The 22,564-nt window shown below is 35.3% G+C and overlaps 12 protein-coding genes across 12 annotated transcripts; 7 read left to right on the top strand and 5 right to left on the bottom strand. All coding sequences in view use genetic code 12, as the record gives it.

Moving 5' to 3' along the window:
* Positions 1-201: 201 nt before the first annotated feature.
* On the top strand, positions 202-1,572 carry HRT2 (putative methyltransferase; the record flags this gene model as incomplete). The annotated part of the gene is made up of 1 exon (XM_067692456.1): positions 202-1,572. The coding sequence occupies one exon, from the start codon at positions 202-204 to the stop codon at positions 1,570-1,572; it is 1,371 nt and encodes a 456-aa protein (XP_067547884.1).
* A 62-nt stretch (positions 1,573-1,634) lies between these two features.
* Positions 1,635-2,012, bottom strand: TOA2 (transcription initiation factor IIA subunit gamma; the record flags this gene model as incomplete). The annotated part of the gene is made up of 1 exon (XM_067692455.1): positions 1,635-2,012. One exon carries the CDS (start codon positions 2,010-2,012, stop codon positions 1,635-1,637), a length of 378 nt encoding a protein of 125 aa, XP_067547883.1.
* Positions 2,013-2,891: 879 nt separating this feature from the next.
* I9W82_003484 (peroxiredoxin family protein) lies at positions 2,892-3,413 on the top strand (the record flags this gene model as incomplete). The annotated part of the gene is made up of 1 exon (XM_067692454.1): positions 2,892-3,413. The coding sequence occupies one exon, from the start codon at positions 2,892-2,894 to the stop codon at positions 3,411-3,413; it is 522 nt and encodes a 173-aa protein (XP_067547882.1).
* Positions 3,414-3,956: 543 nt separating this feature from the next.
* Positions 3,957-5,051, top strand: I9W82_003483 (uncharacterized protein; the record flags this gene model as incomplete). The annotated part of the gene is made up of 1 exon (XM_067692453.1): positions 3,957-5,051. The coding sequence occupies one exon, from the start codon at positions 3,957-3,959 to the stop codon at positions 5,049-5,051; it is 1,095 nt and encodes a 364-aa protein (XP_067547881.1).
* A 59-nt stretch (positions 5,052-5,110) lies between these two features.
* Positions 5,111-8,389, bottom strand: I9W82_003482 (uncharacterized protein; the record flags this gene model as incomplete). The annotated part of the gene is made up of 1 exon (XM_067692452.1): positions 5,111-8,389. One exon carries the CDS (start codon positions 8,387-8,389, stop codon positions 5,111-5,113), a length of 3,279 nt encoding a protein of 1,092 aa, XP_067547880.1.
* A 126-nt stretch (positions 8,390-8,515) lies between these two features.
* On the top strand, positions 8,516-9,772 carry I9W82_003481 (cleavage polyadenylation factor subunit; the record flags this gene model as incomplete). The annotated part of the gene is made up of 1 exon (XM_067692451.1): positions 8,516-9,772. The coding sequence occupies one exon, from the start codon at positions 8,516-8,518 to the stop codon at positions 9,770-9,772; it is 1,257 nt and encodes a 418-aa protein (XP_067547879.1).
* A 3,675-nt stretch (positions 9,773-13,447) lies between these two features.
* I9W82_003480 (uncharacterized protein) lies at positions 13,448-14,488 on the top strand (the record flags this gene model as incomplete). Its single annotated transcript, XM_067692450.1, has 1 exon — positions 13,448-14,488. The coding sequence occupies one exon, from the start codon at positions 13,448-13,450 to the stop codon at positions 14,486-14,488; it is 1,041 nt and encodes a 346-aa protein (XP_067547878.1).
* Positions 14,489-14,639: 151 nt separating this feature from the next.
* I9W82_003479 (uncharacterized protein) lies at positions 14,640-15,029 on the bottom strand (the record flags this gene model as incomplete). The annotated part of the gene is made up of 1 exon (XM_067692448.1): positions 14,640-15,029. One exon carries the CDS (start codon positions 15,027-15,029, stop codon positions 14,640-14,642), a length of 390 nt encoding a protein of 129 aa, XP_067547877.1.
* Positions 15,030-15,662: 633 nt separating this feature from the next.
* Positions 15,663-16,121, bottom strand: I9W82_003478 (uncharacterized protein; the record flags this gene model as incomplete). Its single annotated transcript, XM_067692447.1, has 1 exon — positions 15,663-16,121. One exon carries the CDS (start codon positions 16,119-16,121, stop codon positions 15,663-15,665), a length of 459 nt encoding a protein of 152 aa, XP_067547876.1.
* A 596-nt stretch (positions 16,122-16,717) lies between these two features.
* CAR2 (ornithine-oxo-acid transaminase) lies at positions 16,718-18,007 on the top strand (the record flags this gene model as incomplete). Its single annotated transcript, XM_067692446.1, has 1 exon — positions 16,718-18,007. One exon carries the CDS (start codon positions 16,718-16,720, stop codon positions 18,005-18,007), a length of 1,290 nt encoding a protein of 429 aa, XP_067547875.1.
* Positions 18,008-18,302: 295 nt separating this feature from the next.
* On the bottom strand, positions 18,303-19,472 carry I9W82_003476 (uncharacterized protein; the record flags this gene model as incomplete). The annotated part of the gene is made up of 1 exon (XM_067692445.1): positions 18,303-19,472. One exon carries the CDS (start codon positions 19,470-19,472, stop codon positions 18,303-18,305), a length of 1,170 nt encoding a protein of 389 aa, XP_067547874.1.
* Positions 19,473-21,215: 1,743 nt separating this feature from the next.
* Positions 21,216-22,082, top strand: I9W82_003475 (uncharacterized protein; the record flags this gene model as incomplete). Its single annotated transcript, XM_067692444.1, has 1 exon — positions 21,216-22,082. One exon carries the CDS (start codon positions 21,216-21,218, stop codon positions 22,080-22,082), a length of 867 nt encoding a protein of 288 aa, XP_067547873.1.
* Between the last annotated feature and the right edge of the window lie 482 nt (positions 22,083-22,564).

Here is a 22,564-nt window from a genome sequence, read left to right as displayed (position 1 = left end):
TTGTCAATTACTTTGTATTAGTGTTTATCAAGTCTTTGTTTTTGTTATATTAAAGGGTTTACAGTTGTAGTACTTGTTGTCGTTGTTGATTATTCTCTGAGGTTTGAAGTAGTTTCTGCAACAGAGAATCTTCCATTGGCAAAAAAAAAAATCCAACAGCAAGACAACCACTCTTTTTTACATCCACAATTCAAAACCGTCATGACTTCTCTCCCTCCTCCTTATTATAACGATGACAAGAAGTCATTTGCTTATCCAACGATTCACAAACGCTGGCCAACAATTATTGAACAAGCAATTGACGATGTACAACAAACTATCAATGACAACACAGACAAGAACAAAATTGCCACTTCCGGTCCAATTATTATTGATCAATTGAAACAATTGTTAGCCGATTTTAAAAAAGATGCCACTGTACGTCACTTTACTGAAAAGGAGATTGAAAATAACAAATGGTTACAACATTATAACGAAACTCTTGATTCATTGAATAAAGTGAGAAAAGTTACTTGGCAAACTGGCCCTTGGTTATATTTGGAATGTTATTTATACCAATACATTCACAATTTTTTCATTTTGAATCAAGATGTGTTTTGGCATACATATGATATTTTCTACAAATTAAAGACGAAAACTTTCAAACAATCTGAATTGGGAGTATTGGAGTTGTGTAAAAGATACCAATTGTTGAGTCAAGAATTGGAAAAGGGCAAAGCTGATAAAGAAGTGTTGAAGTTGCTTTTCACTGAATTTATTGATATTTCACTTTGGGGAAATGCAACTGATTTATCGCTACTTGCAGGAAATGTAACTTTGGAAGATATCAAATCAGTTCAAGGTGCAGAAGTACGTAAAAAGAATGAAGAAAAGATTTTGGTTAATGATTTATCTACCGCGTGGCAAGAGTCTGGATTGAGTCAAGGTAAAGCTGATCGTATTGATATTGTTTTGGATAATTCTGGATTTGAGTTGTTTGCTGATTTGATGCTTAGTTTGTATCTTTTGGATTCTGGGTTAACTCAGCATGTTCATTTACATTGTAAAGAAATTCCTTGGTTTGTTAGTGATACTATGCCTAAAGACTTTAATGATTTGATTGCACAGTTGAAGGATAAGCAATTTTTCCCACAAATTCATCAAGATGACCCTCAAGCAATTGAACTAGTTTCTTCCAAGATTGAATCATATCACAAATCAGGCAAAATCATTATTCAACATCATCCATTTTGGACTTTGGATTACAACTACTGGTCAATTCCAAATTTCAAAGATTTATACACTGATTTATCTAAATCTCAATTGATCATCTTCAAAGGGGATTTAAATTATAGGAAACTAACTGGTGATTTACAATGGGACAAGACTACTCCTTTCAAAACTGCAATTCAACAATTGGCAACTAGTGGATTACCAATCTTGTCTTTACGTACTTGTAAAGCTGATGTTGTTGTTGGATTGCCTGAAGGAGTGAATGAAAAGTTGATTAAAGAGTACAAGGAGGCTGGTAATGATGTTGGTGAGTTTTGGTCTAGTTCAGGTAAATGGGCAGTCATCTCATTCAACAAGTGAGACAAGACACTATAGATATAGACACATTGTATATTAAAATACACAGATATAACGACTGTAATCTACGGCTCACCAGCTTTTCTCGCATTACAAGCAACAATCTTGAACTTATCAACATGAAGCTCCAAGTCTCCATCTCCACCAGACCCACTACTACCACTCACATCAGTCATCTTCACCAACACATTCTTTATAATAAAAGTCCACACATCATCACAAAACCGATACGTATCCAAATCACCCTTGAACGTCAACTTCAGCTTAGCTATATTCAGCTCATTTTTCAAGTTCTCAGCGATTATTCGATCAAAGTTGTTCAAGATCCTATTGGCTAATTGCGGTTGGATTTTTTCATCCGAGATTAAGGTGTCGAGGGCGTCGGCTAGGGTGACTCCAATGGTTGATCTTCTATATAGCTCGTAGTATGCTGGTGTGCTCATATTGAAAGGACTTTGTAAAGGGGATTGGGGGTGATGGCTTTGATGGATGATTGATGTGTGGTGTCTTCTTTCTGTGGGGCGAAAGGCTTTTGTTCAAAGTTTTTCTGCTTTGCTTATATGATAATGTCGCGAGTAGTAAAATCAAGACACGACACTGAAATGACTGATAACATCTTAAAACACCAACGACGTTTACTAGTACTGAGCACTTGAAGATGAAGTGACTCATGTTAAGTATTATTTCAGCTTAAAGTAGAAAGACACACTCAACTTCTACTTTGATTTTGCTTCATCTTCACTCCAATTTGTCAATCATAGGCTGCCATAGATTTTCAACGATCAAATTGTTTATAAATGGTACCATCAAAGGTGATGTGTCTCTTATATTTAACAATAAGTCAGTATGCTTAACACTACTAATATCAAAAGGTGTCAGTTTTAGTTTTAAATAGTTGTGAATTTTAGAGTTTTCAAAAAGCATACAAGTGGGGTCTACTAGAAACATCCATTTCCTTTGGTAGCAAATTCATTTTCAATGTTATTTGAAGCTCAATTGACTATTCTACCTTGCTACTACTCTCTACATTGTAACTTTGTATTCAATCTTCTCCTTCTCCTACCTTCTCTTGATCTTTTGTCGGTTTTGAAATTTCTTTAAAGTTTGCGGTGGTGGTGGTGGTGCAGAAATTGATATGACACAAAAAACCACAGTAGTCCGAGTCCGATGTCCGAGTGGTGGTCCAAAATTTAAACGCCAGAAAAAACCACTAAAAGCATTTTACTGGGAGTTCAATTCCAATTGCCACTATAAATACAAACCTCAATTTCCCACTCAATTCCTTTTTCTTTTCATCAATTACTACTACATACAATTACAAAATGGTTAATCAATTCCCAACCGACATTAAGCCCAAATACGTTCCATTCGACACTCAACACTCAGAAATCTTGAGCGCTGGTGCCCCAAAGCCACTTGACTTAGCACAGGAATTTCAAAATGGTACTGTTGTAATCACTGCTATTCCAGGTGCTTTCACTCCAACTTGTTCACTTAAACATATCCCAGACTATATTAAAAATGCCGACAAGTTGAGAAACAAGGGCGTCACCAGAGTGATTGTACTTGCAGTTAATGACCCCTTTGTCTTGTCGGCATTTGGCAAAGCAGTCGGTTACAAGAGTGAGGATAACTTTGTTATTTTCGCCACAGATCCCGAGGGGAAAATTTCGAGCCAATTGGGAGAGGATTATGTCTTGGATTTAAGTAATGCTGGCTTGGGTAAGAGATTGCAAAGATATGCTGCTATTGTTAAAGAAGGTGAGATCTACTATTTGGCTAATGAAGATGGTGGAGATTTCACTGATATTTCAAGCGCTGAAACTTTACTCAAGAAGTTGTAGAGTTAAATAGAATATGAATAAAACGAAATGTTGTGATTATCTTACTAATACCACTAAAGCCGTGTTGTTGTGGTATAAAGTCTTTTAACACTCTGTAATAACTCAGTATCATAAGTAATTGTTACTCTATAGAATTACGGTTTATCTGGGACTAAGCAGCTATAGTTGTAACCACATGTTACGATGTACTATGCATTGCGTTACCTTCTGATAAGACGAATTAGTTATAGTTCATGGAATCACTTCATAGACACCTCACTTGAGGACGTATTTATTATTATAGCTCTTAAATGAGGCAGCAGCAGCATAGCTCAAGCAGTAAGCTCTCTTTGCTTAAGGTTCCAAGGGTGTCCCTTCGCAGGGCATTGATGGTCGAGGCTATTACTGTGGTGGACCTGACGTCATTTTTGTCCTTAGAAACACGACCTTCATCAACAAAAAGATTTTTCTTTCTTGTTTTAACCGCCAAATAAACTGAAAAAGTAACAACCAGGAACACATTTAAAGCCTACAATCAATCCATCATCTAACTCTTTTTTCACAATGAGTGATGATAAAAATTTAAATCAGTTGACTGTATCCGAAAGGTTTCAACTAGCAAGAGGCAAATATGAAGATGTATCAACTACAACAGATCGACAAGATTCTCTCGAATATCAACAATGCTTACAAGATCTAATCATTGAATTCGAACTAATTTTACAAATTGTTCAATCTCTTGCATTGTTTAGTGACAATGAACGACTACTGGAACTCACAACTGCATATATTCCATATTTAAATCTATGGTTTTATTTGTCACAATTATATTCCAAGCTTCAAATCAAACTAGGCGCTGCATCTAAAGGACAAGTATCACTTGAATTCAAACTGGGAAATCTCAAATTAGCCAAACTGTACGCTATTGAATTTCTAACCAATTTGCAAAACTATGGGATCTTGGACCATGATCAATCACAACGATTAAAACTTATTGATAAAGGTGAGGAGATAATCATGTCAGCACAATTGAAAAGACAGGAAAAGATTGACAATTATAAAAAAGAACAACAGTTGCACCATCAATTGGCAGTATTGACTGCTTTGAAACATGATTTAAATGAACGATTTGAAGAGGAAACATTGAAGGCGATTTATATTGATCAGTTGAAATTTCACATTTTGAAAGCATTTGATTCGATTGGGTTGATTACGGTGGAGTTGGAAGTGCTTGAGAAAAGGCCGCCATTGGGGGCAAGTACAGATCAGTCAACTGTTGATAATAGAATATCATCTTCTTCTGCCGACGCCACAGGATTCACAACTAGAGTTGAACAACTCCCGCAAAAGAAACAAATCTCTGATCTCATTTCCAAACAAGGCAAGATTCTCCAACCTTTTACAATCACGTCAAAATCACAATTACGTAATCGAGTTTTTGGAACTGGTCAAGTATTACCATCAATGACGGTTGAAGAGTATTTGGATTATGAATTGGCTAATGGGAAAATGATGAAGGAAGAAGTTAAAGATGTTAAACAGGATTCAGATTATGAAAGTGATGAAGATGATGAGGCGCAGTTGGAAAAGAGAAGATGGGATGATTGGAAAGATGAAAATCCTAAAGGTGCAGGAAACATGAAGGCAAATATTGGGTAGAGAGTACATACTCTATTGTTACATACTGGACTTTTGTATACATTATGCATATACACTGTTTACTCTATTGTAGATAAATCCGTTTCTAAATTCTTCATCCATTCCAAATACTCAATTTGGATTCTAGTTGCAGTAATAACCAGTGAAGATTCTGAAACCAGTTTCTCATTACAGAAAAACCATTGATCATCAACTTCATCAAACGATTTCAAATTATTCAAAATGGTCAAATACATTTGCAACACTTGAAACTTGCTAGCTTTATCAATCGTCTTAATTTCATCCTTGTATCGTTGAATATATTGATACAAAGCTTCACATGAGCCTCGTTGATCAGCCAACTCAGTAACTGCTTTACAACATCCAAATAATCTCCATGATGATAATACTTGATACACTTTCAAAGATGGTAGTAATGGAGTAGATTGAGCAATTTGAACTAAAATGGAATCAATTAGTTTAAAGTGGGCACGATAGACTTTATTCTCATTGGGTGGGAAAATAAGGCTAATCTTCAGTTCAGTTAACAATTTCTCAATAAATCGAGTCAACAACAGTTTCAACTCATTATGTTCAGTTAGGTGTATCAATGCATTGCTTACTGAATCATAATCCGATATAGACAATGCTAAATCAAATAGACTTAAATTAAGCTGTCCCCCCTTTGAAGGTTCATCTTTGTAACTAGCAATTGCCAATTTCTCAAACTTGATTGCCACTTTAGTCAATTCTATCCTTGTGGTATCAGTAGTTTTACCAACTTTGACTTGTGACATAACCAATTCGGACAAACCATGAAAATACTCACCTGTGGTGGGAAAAGTATAGAAACAGCTCAAGAATTGACGTAAGTTTTCATCTTGTTTCAACGATTTCAACTTGGTTACATCTATATTTTCAAACTTTCCAAATTCAGCAAATGTATCATAAACTGAATCAGCATTGTTGTTAATTAAATGAATGATACCAATAAGAAACAATTCATTCACATCATTCTTATCCAATTTATCCAAAAAGAACTTCTTCAAATATGAACCCTGACGGTGATTAATCAACTCAATAACTGAATCAACAAGATAATCTCGTTTAGTCAATACTTCATTATGGAAATAATCATAAGCATCATTGATACGCAAATTATCAACAAGATGCTTAAATGTAGTGTTTTTGGCCACTAAAGATGACCAAAATAACGAATAATCAACATTACTCAACCCGTGAGACTCAAGTGGTGACTTGGACCCACCCGACTCAAAACAAGTCTCAAAAATAATCTCAATTAAATGGTATTGCTGCAATCCACGCATTACTTGATTAAGCAATTTCAAAATCTCATCATTAACTTCACAAACTAAAAGCAAAACCAACAAATCCATCAATAACTTACCATGCTGTTGCATGATATTTTTGAAACTGACAAGTAACGACATTTTGAAAAATTCACTCAAGTCACCCACTTGATCAACAATTTCAATCAATTGATAATCGGAATCAGCAACTAGGGATTGGATAATTTGCAATACATTGGGTATATCTCCCAATTCACTCAATGTAGATTGAATCTCTTGCTGCGGTAACTTGTCATTGAGATGAGTTTGGAAAAATTGATCAACTGTAGTAGCATCAAATTGATCTTGATGAGATATGAGTGACTCACTTAATCTGTGATAGGTTTTTGCTGATAATGTTGTGCGAAACCTATTGAATAGCTGCATCAATTTACCTTCGGGACTTTGCAAGTTCTTACAAACTAAGGACTCAAAATAGTGCGATGGTCTGAATAAACCATACCCATTAGCTTGTACAGTTATCAAATGCTTATCAAATAAAGTTAGAGCCAACGCTTCTTGACTGGTTTTTTTAAACTCCTCACAAAGGGAATAAAGTTTAAGCCAGATGCTTTTAGCTGGTTCAACACTGGAATTGAATTCAATTAATCTCATTGCTGATGTACGCAAATCCCCATCTAAACCATCCTGTTTCGATTTGAAATGTTGACGTAAGATGGATAACGATGTGGCAACAATCAAATCATCAAACCTTCCAGAATCGAAAATCTTTTTACAATAGTATTCTGAATCGAAATGTATGGAGATTTCTTCTTCTTCGTTATGGATTGGTGGCAGCGACAAGTCAATGGATGTGATTGCTCCATTGTCGAAATTAATTGTATAAGTGACAAGTATGGATGAAGTATTGGATTTCCACAAGATATGATTAATCAACAGTCCGTCAGCATACTCACTTTGAAAATCTTGAATAAACCATATAGTATTTTGAAAAGTTGATTCGTGGTAGAAAATATCCGATGACGATAATAGCGAGTTTGGCAACTCTGGTTCAAATTCAAGTTTTGATACTTCAACTAATGACAGTTGGTCAATTTGCCACGTTTTAAATGCAAATCGACTCTTTTTGGAACCAGTGACAGTTGGATTGAATAAGGTAATGTACGACTCTCCATCAACATCAACTAGTTGGAAATACTTTGATGGAACTGTAGTCAACCATATGTCATCCTCCGCATTGTCATATATAGAAGTAGATGAAATGTACAGATGTTTAGGCAAGCTCCACAATTTCAATTGTCTACTTGTAGTCAATGTGATAAGATAATCATCAACAGTAATCAAATCAACAATAGAATTCGAAGATATTCCATTCAAATCCAAATTTTTCTTTTTACCACCAAACAATCCACCAAGAAATGAAACTGGTTCATTGAACATCAGGATATCTACTGGAGCCAATGCTGATTGCTTGTGGAAGTGAAGTAACCCTCCATCTTTCAATGAAATCAATACGTTTAACTCATCAATTGATTTTATGAAATACGGATCTGACCTCATTTCAAATGAATACGGAACGGAAATGTGACCCCATTGGTCAAACTCAAACAAGGATAAAGTCTTTGTGGAAACAAATGTTTCCATGGGTAACTTTAACGATATAAACAAGTAATTGGAATCAATGATGTTGATGTAGATGTTGTCATTGTCATGAGTTATATCAAAGCAGCTAATTGATGAGATTTTATGAGGCAAGTGAATCTTGATATTTTGAAGTTTCAACCCTAAACTGTTGACTTTACGTTCAATTGGTGTGAGCACAATAGTTTTCAAGTCATTCAAGATTGTTGATGATACAAGTGGGACAAGTGATGTTGACCCAAGCTTGAGTAATTGACCAGAAGCAGCAATTTTGAGATGAAATTGATCATTGGGATTGGGAGATGATGCTGTTGCTTCTTCAGGGTATTTTAATGGTAACTTGACATCAAGTGTGGGTAGATGATTGGAGTAGCCAATCACATCAGATGAAGAATAAGCAACGTTCATGACAGACACGGTTGATGGTGGACTCAGTTCAAGATTGGATTGTTTACTTTGACTGATGATGAAAGAGAAAAAAATTATTTCTGTTGATGAAAAGTATCAAGAATCAACAGCTTGCCTCCCCTAAGAATGTCCTCAGTCATCTATTACAAGTTCCTACATCAGAAAAACAAGAGTGTCATACATTTCGATGGTACAGCAATCAGCGTATTTGATTTAAAACGAGATATCATCAATCAAAACAATTTAGGAACAGGGCAAGATTTCAATCTACGCTTATATCATTCAGAACAGCCAGATTTAGAATACGAATTAGATAATGATGTTATTCCCAGATCGAGCTATGTACTTGCCAAAAGGTCACCTGCTAATGCCAGAATGGGTAAATTCAATAATGCGTCACGATATGTTAGTGGGAAACCACGACTCAATCGAAAAGTCATCAATACCACCAATGCCAACGCTTCAGCAGCAGGTGCTGGCAACCATTCCATGCCTACTGCTTTATCTCAACTAGGTGAAGATGCATCTGAAGAAGATAAGATTAAATTGATGTTTGAGAATCAATCAAATGTATGGGCTCAAACTCAAGATGAATTGGCACAACACAAGATGGTTTATTATAAACCTACAGCTACAAATACATCGTCTACTAATAAAGAAGATTTACCACCACCAGGATACATTTGCTATCGATGTGGTAAAAAGGATCATTGGATTAAAAATTGTCCAACTAATAATGATCCAAACTTCGAAGGTAAGAAAATCATGAGAACTACAGGTATACCGAAATCATATTTGAAAACAATATCAAAGGAAGAAGTTGAGAAGAATTCCGGATCATTTAGTACCAATGAAAATGGTGATGTTATTGATAATGATGGAAATGCAATTTTGATTACTGATGAAGGTGAATATGCTATCGCTATGGCTGATTCTAAAACTTGGATGAATTATCAAACTAAATTGCAAAATGCTGCAATGAAGTCTAAACGGGAATATGAAGCTAGATTAGTTGGTCTTGTTGAAAAATATCAAATGCCACAATTTCTTGATGCATTGTCTACAACGGGTAAGAAAGTATTGAAGCCACCAATATATACAACTCCATGTTGTCCTGATTTGAGCAAGTTGCAAAAATTGACCAATGTGTATCATAATCAGGATGAAATTGAAAATGTTTTAATTGAAAATGATTTCCATTGTCCCAATTGTGGCAAGAGTGATATTTATATTGATTCATTAGTACATGCTGAAGCATTGGAGAAGGAATTGCAACAGTTTATTGAATCTAAAGAGGGTGAAATTGGTATGAAGGATCCAAGTAAACGATCATTGGAAGAAGTAGCTAATGATGAAACAGGTATAAAGAAGCAAAAGCTATGAAGAGATTGCATATAGGACAGTTATGATGAGTATAATGTGATATAGAATACTATTAATTGCCATTACTCTACTAGTAGTACTCTAATTGGTAGATTGGTATACCTTGTGATATTTGGTATCATACACGACCTCTTCCTCTCTTCTTCTTCTTTTCAACTGAAAATTTTTTTCAACCAATTCAATACAACTTTTCTTCTTCTTCTTCTTTACTCAATAGTATTTAGTTATCTGAATATACATATATTCAATTACCACCTTCTAAGATTCTACCAAAAGTATGTTTTACTCACCCCACTGATGCCTTGTTGTACAAGTTGAACTTTTTTGAAATTATAGAATAGGATGACCAAAAATAATCAAAAAATTCAAACTAGAGTATGTGACTAATAAATTGGAATGATCACAACGTTATTCAAGTTTACTGATCTATAATTAAGAAAACTGTGCAATCAATTTGGATGGAAACAGGTGTCAATTGCGTTTTTAAGTTTCAATTACTAACTTTTTTATCAGAATGGAACTACCAATGTGTATGTTTTGAAATGCTGCTGCTCACATGCGTTTTCTTTTCATTGAATGTTGTCAATTTGGTTATTGTGGCTCTTTTAATGTCTATAATACTATGATGATTTAACGAAAACAAAAGCTGGAATTACTGGCTGATTTAATCTTATGATTGATAAAGTTTTTGCACCTTTACGCTACTGACTATAATGGCATGAAAGAGAGTTACTTTAGTCAATTGGTTATACTTGCTCAAAGAGAAAGAAACGGAAGTGTTTTTGAAATTTTATACTAACAAAGTTGACAGGTTGAATTACAAGTATGTTGCATATCCTTTTATGCCTTTTCGATGTTTAAAATGAGGAATTATTGCACTGGGCACTGATCTATGTATGAGTGACAACGCATTTTATGGTGGGCCTCAGAAACCCATCGTTACTGATTATCATAATTAACCCAATTGTTTTTGTGAAGATGTGTTTACTAACTTTTCTCAGCACTAGTTGTTGATTACTTTAATTTGGACAAAATGAAGGGTATGTACAAAATCATTTTTCCTACTTTTGAAGTGATGATCTTTATCTAGATGACGAGTCAGAATCTCGGGTTTCCCGTTGATGACAAAAACTATTTTAATAACCATTCATGCAATTCTGATTCAAGAAGGAAAAAAAGCACATAGTGTTTAGGTTTAACTAACTTTGAAATATAGAGAAAGCAGGTTTTGCTGTTATGCAGTTGCAATAATCTCCCCTATAAACAATCAAGACATTAGCATGGCATTTTAGCTGAACTTTATTATAATCATTTGAAATGAGCTTCAATGGAGGTCACTGTATGTTATCTGTCTCGTCAAGGAAGCTTAGGGGAAAGCACTTGTTAACGGAAATAGGATGAATCAAATTACAAAAGACAAAGTAGACAAGCATATGTCTGAATTAATTTCTTGAAGAAAGTCTTTTTTAAAACAAGTCTGATTTTTTTTGACTGCTTAGACCTTTTGCTTTGATGATTGGCAGATGTAACGTTATACAGCTATCCAAATTGCTTCAAAATGATTATAGAGGTTCATCCAAAGCTAAGAAGCCATGAGAAACATTAAAGTAGTGTTTGATTATCTATAAAGGGAGGTTGTTGAACAGAAAGTAGGATGGGGTTTTTTTCCTACTAACTTAGTTTTGCCTTCAATGTTCTTAATGTTTTTGCTTTGTCGTGCTTGCTTGTTAGTTTTTTTTGTCGTTTTAATGATGATTATACCACACTATTCACGACGGTCTTCTGTTGTTATTTAAGGACATGTTAATCCTTGAATATTGATGACAATTTCGGCCTTGACCGGCCGTGGTTCCTGAAATATTTCGACAAATGAAGCAGCAGCAGCAGCAAGGACACTATTTTGAACAATATGAAAGGGGAGGAGTGTAATTTGGGATAGTCTATGTATATGTGATACTAACTCTTTTTTTAGGAAGTTGATAATGTATATGTATGTTTTGAAGTTTGTTAAATTGTAGAGAAATTAGTAGGTGAAAGATGTATACGCGGTGATAGATGTAGGGCTTCCTAAATAGGTGCATTTAGGGTTTTTTAGTATTTGCATAATGTATAATGTATAATGGTGGTGGTGGTGCGTCAAAAAGCAAAAGAAAAGTTGCGAAACTTTCAAACCCTTGAAAAAAAAATTTTTCATTTTTCCCTTTCCTTCCTCTTCTTCAAAACTCATTGGGCTTGATGACTAGCTCAGTATCATCTCCTACAACTTACTAAAGGTATGTGTCTGTTCACAAATACGCAGCAATTCCCATATCTCCAATACTCCCAATACAAGTTGTATATTCATACATTTCCCATAAAAAGAATATGATGTCTTAATTTCTTACATATCATGAGTAAAACCTTTTTTACAATGATATACAAAAACTAAACCGATTTGCATGTCAGTCTGATTTTTTTTTTAAGAAAGAAATGGTGTGTATGCACTTGTACAAACTGTATTTAATGGGGGCAGTGTCTGGATTGAGTAGTTTGATTCTAGTTTCGATTATGTTGAGTTCTTATTTACTAACTGATTAGAATAAAGGGCCTGTTTTATAAAAGGTTATTCTTACGACTTAGTGGAAGAGAAGATGAGTATATAGTGTTAGTCAGTGGATTGAAGTGAAGCAAGTGCCTGTGCAAGTCCTTGCTTAGGGATCCTGCTATAGCGCCAGCTTCTACTTAAGCCTTTTCAAAAAAGAGCTATCGAAGTAGCAGCAGTCTCTGAAATCAGAACTCTACTATACTAAGTAAAAGACTTCATGGTTTTACTGTTACCCTCCATGTCGTGTGCGTGTAGCCAACATTTTATCGTAAGTTAAACACGACTGTGCGACTCAAGATCAGTAAAAGCCTTTAAATTTATACTTTAGAAACAGTTGAACCAATTATGTTGTAAGCTTAGTTAACCTCAATGTGATCAGCATTTCGTCAAATATTGTGAGTGTGTTAGTGTAAAGACTCTATGTTTGTCTTAAGTGTAGAAGATTTATCCTAAATCAACTTAATTACAAAAGACCCTATACATTGCAAATTTTATGATGTTGTCAAGAACAGTTCATATTTCTTAAAGTATATAATTCATAATAAATGAATTTAAAGGAATTAGTCCATATTTATAGACTTTCAGTTCGCTTATTGTAAGTTTATAAGCATTAATTTTAGTTTGCAGCTAGTTTTGGCCGTGACATTGGATAAATTATTATATCACCCGCCCAGCTAAATTATGTGAATGAGTACCAAAATGCCAGCAAAGCCCTCAATTTCGTTTTAGTGGACACCACCACCTCTGACAGAATAAAAACATATTTTACTAGACTCATTTAGTGGCAGATACTATGCATTTGAAAGACGTTTAGTGGAAGATTCGTCGGGGGTCGGTTTGTGTCATAACCCTTTCTACTTTCCTTAATTTTGTATCTGCAAACCCCACCATAAAAACAAGCTCAAAACGTAGAGAAACAACCCACCACCACCACCACTTTGTTTTTATTATCTCTCTTCCAAATGCCACTTAAGGATTTGCCAGCTGAGATAATTGCAAGAGTTCTTCCCCTCGAGAAACATCTACTTACTCTACCCAACCATATCCTCTTCCCCTGGCTCAATTTGCTTCCTCAAAGACAATTGTTTAAAATGTTGGCTGAAAGTGGGGTAGGATCAGTTAACATATCCAGAGTAGGAGACATCATAACAAAGTACACAATATTGACTTCGCCAGAAAGCAAAGAAACATTTGATGTTGGTGAAGACATTGGTGAAGATTTCTGTAAGTATCATCGTGCTTTAAATCGGAAGTTTTTCTATAAACTTTATATTGATTTGGGTCATAAACCATTTTATGCAAAGAACATCAACAGAAAAAGAGTTGTATTCAATTACCATTTAGTCAAGGATCTCTTGTTCAGATATGCGGGGTTTGCTGTTTCACTACTTGTTCATACTACAACAACACCAAAGAATACCAGACAAAAGTACTATTTATACATGTTTTTCGATTACTTCATGTTTAAATCAAAGGATGATTCCAATTACGTTCTTTCCATTACCGATGCTTCTACAAGTTTGAGCAAAGATGAGGCTACTACACTCAAGCTGTTTTTAAACAAGTTTCATTTTTGTGAAATACGCAAGGCGGTTTTTGAAAGGTTTCGTAAAAACGTGCTTGGTGCAGTTCGAAAATTGGAATTGAGTATGTCAGTTAAGCAATTTATCAAGTTTAAGCAGAACTTGATTGAAACTTCATCACATGCTCTTCTTACGCCGGTTGTCTTGCTGATATATTTGCAACCAGACACCAAGGAAGAAGGGAGTGACGGCGATGATAGTGAAAACGATGACGGTGCATTTGAAGTTGAATGGATCATCGATGTGTTTCCAATTACCCAAGTTGAAGAACTCACATTGGAATATTTCTTTCCAAGATCTCGAATTCGACGCTTGAGTTATTTACTCACATTGATGCCCAAACTTTCGGTATTAAATATCAGTTTTGGAATGTTGGATTTTGCTTATATACCTAGAATGATTAGACCAAAACCATTTGATTTTTATATACAAGTGAGGATTGATAGAGGGTATTATGAGACTGTTAAATACAGGTTCTTTCGGACAAAGTGGGTTAAGGAGATATTGGATGACTGTGTGATTTTGAATTGCGTTAAGAAAAAAGGATAAGGGTAAATAACAGCACAGAGAGAAGAGGTCAATTTTTACCAGCACAGTACAGCTCATAAAGGATTAGATGAAATGACTAGCTACATAAATAAACAGTGGAATGCACTCACAATATCGCTATAGAACTTGCCGTTTTGGAAAAACTTTGGAGTTATAATATTCCAAAGATTATGTTGTAGAAATAGCATGCATCGAACCACGAAGTTGCTGAAGCAATTAACACCAAAAGAGAAATACCAGCTCCCCACTTCACTGCCAGCCATAAATAGTGCCAGCGGGCTCTTGCAGAGGAGTTGATTGGCACAACTTGTTTTTCATATAAATCGGGTAATTGTTGAGTTTTTTGTTGTTCCAGTGCAAGTCTCTTGCCTCTAACCGATTCAAATTTAACATGCTTGGCGCATGGCATGTTGTTGGCCTCTTGGAGCTGGTGATCAGAAGCCATTTCGTCAGGGTCCTCTAATGGTGCTTCTTTTGTTTCCATTTCTACCGTTTCAGCTGAATTCAGTTTAGATTTTCTAACGGACTTAAAACAGTTCATTCTTTTAAAAAACGAGAGAAAAGTGTTCTGTTGAGGGTCATGAATAACTAACATGTGAGTAGGGAATCTTTCTTTAACCTCTTCAAATTTTAATTTCACAGTTGAATATTTGGTACGACAGCAATAAACAACACAAAAGACTCCTACCATAAATACATTGATGAAAACACATGCAATTGGGGAACAATGTGTTAAGGATGGACAAATATACAGGTTGGAAATGGTTGAATTCATTTTAAGATGGTGGTATGGACTCTGTTTAAGTTGTGTTGCAAAAAAAAATACAGAAAAGAAAGTTACGAAGTGAGTGTCAATCTCCTGTGCATATTATTATATACAGAACATGCATAAAATCCTATTGTATAAGAAGCATCCACCTCTGCTCCTTCCTTCTTCTACAATCAAATGATGTTGCATAGAATGCTCGTTATATTCAATTAAATAAAAACTAAAAACACAGGATAAATATAACCCAAGAAGGAAGAATAACTTCCTTTCCTGAGTAACAAAAGCTATAATCACATAGCAAGAACTGAATAATTGAAAACAAATACTAATTGAGCTGCTGCACAAAAAGTATACTGGTTAAAGCAGGCCAACAAAGCAGCTATAATAGCCTCCCCTTCTCCTCACTCAAAACTCTTCATTAAACTTCAATTCACCATATTTAGCTTGATATTGAGCAATTTCTGGTTCTGTACCAGCACCAGCACCAGCACCAGCACCTTCAAACTTTCTCTTTAATGGATTAACAAAGCTGTTGTCATACAGTTCATCAATAGTTTGAATTGGAGCATTATTAATCTTATAATAACTATCCCACTCTTCTAAATTCGATACCGTTCTGGTTGACTCCGTTGAAGTTAAACTAGGTGGTTGATTTTGTAAATTTGTAGGTAATGGAACACGTTGATAGTTACCCAGGAAATCGGTGGCTTGTCCTTGGTTGTATCCTTCACTTACTGCTTTTCTGATTCTCATTGCTACTGATGGAAGTGGCGAGTCTGCTCCGTATGGATTAGGAGTGGTGGTGGACACGTCATTGGTGTCGATGGTGGATGAATGTAATGCTGGTCTTTTAAATGTACTCATTCTGTATCTCTGTGTGCGTGTGTGTGTACGATATATAGGAATATGGTTTTTGTTATATGTTTGGTTTGGTTATGACGTAAGTTTGGTGTCTGATCCTGAGTTAATGAATTGTGTCTGTTCCTGCTTCTTCTCCTTTTTCTGTCTCCTTGTTCTGTGTTCTGTGATTTGTTCGTCAAAAAAGTTTTTTTCTCTTTCAATCTACGTCCCTTTCTCAACTGAGTATGTCATTAGTTGCCTAATTGGGAATAAATTAAAATCAAAAGGTAGTGTACTATTGTACAAATAGCACCTCTCTCTATCACCTACTCAATTGAGAGCCAACTCAGAAAGAGAAGTCAAAAGCGTAGAAAAGAAAGTCTATTCGTTCTGAGTTACCCTAAAAGAACAAATGCAACAGAAGAAAAAAGTTACACGCCAGAAAAATAAATAGTGCATATGGAGGGGAAGAAGACGAACGACATACCACAATTCCAAATCGCCTTGAATCAAAAATTTTTCATCAATATATAAATACACCTACTGATCCCACTTTTTTCTTCTTCAATTATATTCTCAAATCAATCAAACTCAGAAGAAAGAAACAATTTTACACTACAATGTCATCTTCCCCAGATTTTAACATTTCATCAAAACAAACTGAAGAATACGAATCTCAATATTCAGCTCACAACTACCACCCATTACCAGTAGTTTTCCACAAAGCTTCTGGTGCTCATGTTTGGGACCCAGAAGGAAAAGAATACTTGGACTTCCTTTCGGCTTATTCTGCTGTCAATCAAGGCCATTGTCATCCTAAAATTATTGAAGCTTTAGTTGATCAAGCATCAAAATTGACTTTATGTTCAAGAGCATTTTCATCTGATGTATTTGGTGTTTACGCTAAATACGTTACTGAATATTTCAATTACGAAATGGTGTTGCCTATGAATACTGGTGCAGAAGCTGTTGAAACTGGGTTAAAATTGGCTAGAAGATGGGGATATGTCAAAAAGGGCATTCCTGAAGATCAAGCTATTATATTATCCGCTACTAATAACTTCCACGGTAGAACATTGGGAGTCATTTCCATGTCAACTGACCCAGACGCCACCACCAACTTTGGTCCAGCTTTGCCAAATGTCGGACCTCAAATTCCTGGTGAACCAAAGGGTACTTTGTTAAGATTTGGTGTCATTGAAGATGTTGAAAAAGCATTTGCCAATGCTGGTGATAAAATTGCTGCCATTTTATTAGAGCCAATTCAAGGTGAAGCAGGTATTGTTGTACCACCAGCTGATTACTTGCCACGGGTTCAAGAATTGTGTAAAAAACACAATGTCTTGTTGATTTGCGATGAAATCCAAACAGGAATTGCAAGAACTGGGAAAATGTTGTGTTTCGAACACTCGGAAGGAGTTAAACCAGACATTGTCCTTTTGGGTAAAGCAATTTCGGGTGGTGTTGTACCCGTTTCAGCAGTATTATCTTCAAAAGATATCATGTTGACTTTAGAGCCAGGATCTCATGGATCTACATATGGTGGTAACCCATTGGCATGTAGAGTCGCAATTGCTGCTTTACAAGTTGTTAAAGATGAAAACTTGGTTGAAAGATCACAAAAATTGGGTCAATTGTTGAAATCAGAATTGACTAAACTTCAACAAGAAAGTAATGGAATCATTAGTGAAGTTAGAGGTAAAGGTTTATTATCAGCTATTGTTATTGATGATTCTAAAACTAATGGCAAAACTGCTTGGGATTTGTGTTTGTTGATGAAGGATCATGGAGTATTGGCTAAACCTACTCATGATAACATTATTAGATTGGCTCCACCATTGGTTATTAGTGAGGAAGACTTGTTGAAGGGTGTTGATTCAATTAGAAAAGCATTGCAACTGTTGAAATAGACCAAGAGTGAAACAAAACACATTAAATAAAGTCATAATTTTGTAATCTAAAAAGTTTTTTATCTAAAATTGGGCAGTGTATATAATCTTTGCGTAGACATAAGGTACGCTTTTTAGTCAAGAGATGCTCCTTTGTGTAACTTACGACTCGTTTTGGGTTTTACAGCACCAGAGAAGAAGTTTTGATTAGAAAGAATGCCTTTTAATCAAACCTTCTTTTTTGCAAATGAGGAAGCAGCAGTAATAAAAACACCTCTTCTCTCTGTAAACTCTTCTCTGTGATGTTATTTACCCCTTATCCTTTTTTCTTAACACAATTCAAAACCACACAGTCATCCAATATCTCCACAGCCCACTTCTTCCTAAAAAACCTGTATTTAACAGTCTCATAATACCCTCTATCAACCCTCACTTGTATATAAAAATCAAATGGTTTTGTACTAATCATTCTAGGTATATAAGTAAAATCCAACATTCCAAAACTGATATTCAATGCCGAAAGATTGGGCATCAATGCGAGTAAATAATCCAAGCGACTAAGTCGAGATCTTGGAAAGAAATACTCCAATGTGAACTCTTCAACTTGGGTAATTGGAAACACATCTATGATCCATTCAACTTCAAATGCACCGTCATCGTTTTCACTATCATCGCCGTCACTCCCTTCTTCCTTGGTGTCTGGTTGCAAATATATCAGCAAGACAACCGGCGTAAGAAGAGCATGTGATGAAGTTTCAATCAAGTTCTGCTTAAACTTGATAAATTGCTTAACTGACATACTCAATTCCAATTTTCGAATTTTACAAAACACGCGTTTTTGAAACCTTTCAAAAACCGCCTTGCGTATTTTACAAAAATGAAACTTGTTTAAAAACAGCTTGAGGGTAGTAGCCTCATCTTTGCTCAAACTTGTAGAAGCATCGGTAATGGAAAGAATGTAATTGGAATTATCCCTTGATTTAACCATGAAATAATCGAAAAACATGTCTAAATAATACTTTTCTCTGGTATTCTTTGGTGTTGTTGTAGTATGAACAAGTAGTGTAACAGCAAACCCCGCATATCTGAACAAGAGATCCTTGACTAAATGGTAATTGAATACAACTCTTTTTCTGTTGATGTTCTTTGCATAAAATGGTTTATGACCCAAATCAACATAAAGTTTATAGAAAAACTTTAGGTTTAAAGCACGATGATAGTCACAGAAATCTTCACCAATGTCTTCTCCTATATCAAAACTATTTTTGCTTTCTGGCGAAGTCAATATTTTGTACTTTGTTAATTTGTCTCCTACTCTGGAAACGTAAACTGATCCTACCCCACTTTCAGCCAACATTTTAAACAATTGTCTTTGAGGAAGCAAATTGAGCCAGGGGAAGAGGATATGGTTGGGTAGAGCAAGTAGATGTTTCTCAAGGGGAAGAACTCTTGCAATTATTTCAGCTGGTAAATCCTCAAGTGGCATTTGGAAGAGAGATAATAAAAACAAAGTGGTGGTGGTGGTGGGTTGTTTCTCTACGTTTTGAGCTTGTTTTTATGGTGGGGTTTGCAGATACAAAATTAAGGAAAGTAGAAAGGGTTATGACACAAACCGACCCCCGACGAATATTCCACTAAGCATCTTTCAAATGCATAGTATCTGCCACTAAATGATTCTAGTAAAATATGCTTTACTCTGTCAGAGGTGGCGTCCACTAAAACGAAATTAGGGGCTTTGCTGGCATTTTGGTACCCATTTGCATAATTTAGTTGGGGTCATATAATAATTTATCCAATGTCACGGCCAAAACTAGGTGCAAACTAAAATTAATGCTTATTAACTTACTGTTGTGAAGTGATAATGCTGCAGCCTTATTCAAGAGCTATAACAAATGAGGGTATTACAGATACGTACTGATTATGGTTCAATGAGACTGTATGCAGGATCTTGAGATAATAACTTCTGATAAAAATATATACTACACCGGACACGACAAATTATGGAGTAGTGCGTAGACTGTTTACACGACAATGGTTTAAATGTATATTTAACGTAGTATGTAGGATGAATCCTTAAACAAAGCTTAAAGAGAAACATCTAGTAGCTGATGGTGAAAACTTTTCATCAACAGCTTAAGTAGTGCGACGTGTAATTAGCACGCACACGCCCTTTGACCTAATATAATTCATCAAATAGCGAGACTCCATATAGTGTGATCTCGTATAGTGTGACCACTGAGATAAGTGGAGTGATACCAAGAACTATAACTAGTGATGTTATCAGAAGGTAACGCAATGCATATTACATAGTAACATATGGTGTTACATCTAATAGGTTTGGGAATATAAATATAGCTGCTTAGTCCCAGATCAAGAGTGATTCTATAGATTAATATTAATGAGTTAATACATATATTACAGAGTGTTTAAGTTATTAGACACCATTTATATGTTGTAGGAGACTCATACTTCAACACTTACAATAAACAAACTGAAAGCTTATAAATATGGACTTATTTCTCTCAATTCGTACTGAAAGAAATATATACTGTTCTTCACAACATTTTAAATTTTACTATAAATTAGGATAAATCTTCTACACTCAAAGACAAAACATAGGACCTTTTCACTAACTCACTCACAATATTTGACAAAATGCTGATTACATTGAGGTTAAATAAGCTTACTATACGATTGGTTAAACTGGTTTTAAAGTATAAATATAGTGCTTTGTGATGGTGCTATGTGAGGTTTTCATTAATCTAGAGTTGTACAGTCGTGTTTAAGTTGCAAAGAATAGTTGGCTACACAGGCAAAACCCACGGAGTGGTAAGTAAACTATCCTTAACTACAATAACATTTAATGCACGTCTTTTATGTGATATATGTATTACATAGATGATACAATATAGAAAATCCTTCCTTGTTCGGTATGCACACCAATATGATCCATTTTGAGAAGTTCTGACATACACAAACATATTTCTACCTCCTAACTTACCTCTAGAATGCTTTAAAAAAACGGTGTCGTGTGTTTTCCTATCCTCAATAGGCGTACATCCCTAATTTTTCATCCAATTCTGGTATAAATTAATTTTTGTTTTCTGTTTTTGTGTACGAAACAAAGTATATATACGCACTGACACATTATTTACGAGGGGGGCGTCTTGTAATTTCTTTTTTTTTTGCAACACAACTTCTAAAAGGGTCCAAACCGCCTTCACAGGATATGAACGCAACAACAGAAACAACCATTGCCAACCACCAAGGATGCTCATCCTTATCTGAATGTTCCTTAAAATTATTGGGTTCCGTCATTGGATGTTGTATAATCACAGCTTTAATGGTTACAGTCTTGTGTTGGGTCAACGAATTACGTACGAAAAAGCAGGACGTCGAAAATAGATTGAAACACTACAAAAAAAGGTTTCCCGCAGCTAGGGTAACTGTACAGGACCCGAGTCAGAATACGTTGATTGCTTGTATTAAAAGATCCAAATGGCTTTTCAAGTGGGACATTAGTTGGAAGAATAAAGAGAATTTAAATGTTCAAAAGGTGAAATCCAATGATGGCAAGATTCAAAAATTCAAGAACTTAATAATGAGACGTAATGAATCTACTACAGATATAGAAATGGAGCTCTTAAACAACATAGTTCATGCTGAGACATTAGATTCCAATCAAGGCTTGCAAGAGAGACACAACACTTCACCTACTCACCACGCATCACCAGAAGCAAACCATATTCCACCTGTTCATCACGCATCATCAGAATCATACTATACTCCACCTACCCACCACGCATCACCAGCATCATACTATACGGCTCCTACTCACCACTCATCACCTGATTTAAATCATCTTCCACCTGTTCACATTAGATCACCTGAATTATACCACACTCCACCTACTTACCACACATCACTTGAATTAGATCAAACTTTCACGCCTATCAAAACATCCGCAAGAGCACATTGGTATCATTTTTGTCTGGTGGCTTTATGGGCAAGTGGCATTTTTCTTTTGATATTTCTTGGATTATTGACTATGTGTTGTGATTGTTATTTTCTTCATATGGTCTGGAAGTTATTATAACACCAAAGTTTTGTCAAAAGGGATAATTTGATATAGCGATCGTGTGTGTGTGTGTGTGCATTTTCCACTGTTTATTTACATAGCAAGTCGTTTAATCTGAATCGGTTTTTAAGTTGTAATGTGCTGTTAAAGATTTTCCACTATTTTTCTTCGTTCTAAACCTTGAAAACTGTGCTTCCTTGCATTAATTAGGGAATGTGTAGTCTCTCTCATAAAGAGACTACAGGGCAATGACTTTCAATTGCTTGCGTTTCTCCCTGGGTGTCCCTATTGTTAAAATATGCCTTGAAAGCTAAAGTCCATTTTACATTTCAAAGTTCATGGGACCCTACACTTTTTAGGTTAGTACTTGTGGCAAAATGGATTAAAATATCGGTGATTCCTCTTCCTCGTTTATCAGATAGTATACATTATGTATAGTTGTACCATCACTGTCAATATATTGACGTATGATGAGCTGGGTTAATAAAAAGTCATCCTAA

Source organism: Candida metapsilosis (genome assembly GCF_017655625.1).
Source record: "Candida metapsilosis strain BP57 chromosome Unknown scaffold4, whole genome shotgun sequence".
Lineage (NCBI taxonomy): Eukaryota > Fungi > Ascomycota > Pichiomycetes > Serinales > Debaryomycetaceae > Lodderomyces > Lodderomyces metapsilosis.
The sequence above is the reverse complement of the archived record's forward strand: the minus strand, read 5'-3'. Positions and strand labels throughout refer to the sequence as shown.